The 2,977-nt window shown below is 40.5% G+C and overlaps 1 protein-coding gene across 1 annotated transcript; it reads left to right on the forward strand.

Moving 5' to 3' along the window:
* The first annotated feature begins 580 nt into the window (after window positions 1–580).
* Window positions 581–2,497, forward strand: LOC126801187 (putative UPF0481 protein At3g02645). Its single transcript, XM_050528656.1, has one exon. The coding sequence runs from the start codon at window positions 595–597 to the stop codon at window positions 2,278–2,280; it is 1,686 nt and encodes a 561-aa protein (XP_050384613.1). The 5' UTR covers window positions 581–594; the 3' UTR covers window positions 2,281–2,497.
* The last annotated feature ends 480 nt before the right edge of the window (window positions 2,498–2,977 follow it).

Below are 2,977 nucleotides of genomic sequence, written 5' to 3' on the forward strand. Positions count from 1 at the left end.
GTCTCAACTGCAAAAGTATTGATTAAAATTTCCATGTATACTTACTGCGTGCAAACTTATAAAAATGAGTAGAAAGTTGTTTTCTGAAAATTAAGCAATTAACCTTAAAAAAAGAGAGAGAAGTAAATGGCCGGCCACCCAAAGTAATTAGGTAGGTTCTTTTAACTGTCGTTTTTGAATTCCTCAACCTTAGTCGTTGACCTAATTACCTCATGGAAAATACATTGTTGCATGGAGCTTTCATCCACAGACTCCTCTTAGCAAAACGTAACTTATAAAGCAAACAACGAAATAAATCAAATTATCATCTTTGGATTGTACCGGTTGAACAAAACACACTCATGTATTCTCGATCATCACGTCTTTTGGTGATAACAAATGTCGGAGTGGGTAATGAGCCACGTGAAATGCAGTTTTCATACAAAAGAAAATTTAAGCCATGAGGAAAACGCATCCCATTAGTTTAATAGGTCTTGCACTCGATTAAAGTCATTAATCACAGTATTTATATATGGACTATCCACTTGATTAAACGTCCTCACACCTCAATGCTCATCAGCAACCGATCCAAGATAGTTCATCCCAAGCCTAAACATGTCTTCTCTCCAACCAACATTCTCTTCCAAAACGAGTTCCAACTTCAACGAGCTTCAATGGGTTATCCAAATCAGAAAAACCCTAGAGGATGAGCTCGAGGATGATATTGATATACCTGTCTCCATTTTCAACGTCCCCAAATCCCTCTTGGCTACTGATCCGGAATCCTACACCCCTCAACTGGTTGCGATCGGTCCTTACCATTATTGGCGTCCGGAGCTGTATGAGATGGAGAGGTACAAAGTGGCTGCGGCGAAGAAAACCCAAAATCAAGTCCATACCCTCAAGTTCCACCACCTTGCTGACCAACTGGCGAGGTTCGAACCGAGGATTCGTGCTTGTTACCATAAGTACTTGGAGTTTAACGGCGAGACTTTGGGGTGGATGATGGCCATTGATGCTTCGTTTTTTCTGGAAATCCTTCAAGTCTATGCGGTGCAAGAAGGGAAGACTCTGATGAGAGTTTCTTCAAGGATGGCGCATTTGGTTGATTATGCCGGAAGGAAGTCAGCTCATCATACAATCCTTAGGGATTTAGTGATGCTTGAGAATCAAATTCCAATGTTTGTGTTGAGGAAAGTGATGGAATTTCAGTTCCCCACGTTGGAATGCAGTGACGATATGCTTCTTCTTTCCATGCTCATGGGGTTGTGCAAAGAGCTCTCCCCGTTCAAGATGAAAGATGAAGACATGCCAAAGATTCAACTCTCCAGTTGCTGTCATTTGTTAGATTTTTTGTACCAAATGATCACCCCCAAGTTAGAGGCCGGACCGTCGGAAATCAAAGCAGAAGAAGAAGAAGATAGCAAGGCCACACCACTCAACGGAAAATCATCAAATAACCCGAATTTCGTCAAAGAATTTCTAACGGAGGTCTGGAAGTTGCTATCGAAGTTGAACAAAGGTCCGATACGTCTTCTAAAGAAAATTCTGATATCTGGACCTGTCAAAGTGTTATTCAAACTGCCTTGGACTATCCTGTCTAGCCTTCCTGGATTTGCTATATTGAAACAACCTCTTGAGTCCTTATTATCCTCCGAAGACAAAGAAGCAGTGAAACCCGACGAGGAAAATTCGAGCAATGGCATTAGTAAACCACCGTTGATCGAGGAGATCACCATTCCATCTGTCTCTGATCTATCAAAATCTGGTGTCAAGTTCATGCCCGCAAGTAGCATTTCGAGCATCTCTTTTGAAGCTAAGACTTACTCATTTTACCTCCCAACTACTAGCTTAGATGGAAACACAGAAGTGATCTTGAGAAACTTGGTGGCCTACGAAGCATCAACTGCATCGGGGCCATTGGTTTTTACTCGCTACACCGAGTTGATGAATGGGATCATAGACACCGAGGAGGACGCCAAGTTGCTTAGAGAGAAAGGCATCATCCTGAACCGTTTGAAGAGTGATAAAGAAGTGGCAAACCTGTACAATGGCATGAGCAAGTCCATTAGATTGACTAAAGTTCCATTCTTGGATAAGGCAATCGAAGATGCCAACAAGTATTACAATGGGAGATGGAAGGTGAAGTTGAGGAAGTCTATGAAGACTTATGTGTTTGGTTCCTGGCCGATTCTGGCGTTGCTCGCTGCCATTTTGCTCTTGCTCTTGATGACATTGCAATCATTTTGCTCGGTATACTCCTGCAGTCGCATATTTCATATCAACACGACCACTACATAGTGTTAGCCTCATTATTTTCGTTGTCATCTTGCTCATTGGCCCTTCTTAAAATTTTGTGCTGGGGATAGAAAAGCTTGGTTTGGTTTACTTTCTTAATTACTTTCGCTATTATTATTTTTTATCTTCAGGGGGGTGGGGGATTGCAATGATCAAATTATAGGTTCTTAATTGTTCGATTCTTTCTCTCTTATACATGGGCAACTGATTCTCTATCCCAGTTTTTCTATTCCTCTCCCTATACCCTAATTAATTTTTGACATGTGTTATGCCACCTAAGACAAATTATCATTCAAAGAAATGATTGTGTCTATTCCAAAAAAAAAAATCCTGTGTTTCATCAATCTTCTTTATCAAAGTTCTCGTCTCTCCGGGCTGTTTCATGATCCCACTTTAGGTAGCACGGACACGGACATTAGTATCCGTATTAGACACAACATAATACGCGGATACGTTAAATGAAATTTTTGTTAGAAACGGACACGTTTTAGAAACGTTAATTAAATATTATTTAAATAAAATTAATATTTAATTTTGGGTGTTGTTCTTAGACTTTAAAGAAAAAGCCCAAACTCATTTCTCCTACCCAAAAAACTTGAGCCCAAGACCCGAGCCCAATTCTCATACCTTTTAACTTAGCCAACTGACTCAACTCATCCTCTCTCCCTCATTTTTCTTCTTCTCTTCTGCAACACCTCAT

This window comes from Argentina anserina, chromosome 6 (genome assembly GCF_933775445.1).
Source record: "Argentina anserina chromosome 6, drPotAnse1.1, whole genome shotgun sequence".
Classification (NCBI taxonomy): domain Eukaryota; kingdom Viridiplantae; phylum Streptophyta; class Magnoliopsida; order Rosales; family Rosaceae; genus Argentina; species Argentina anserina.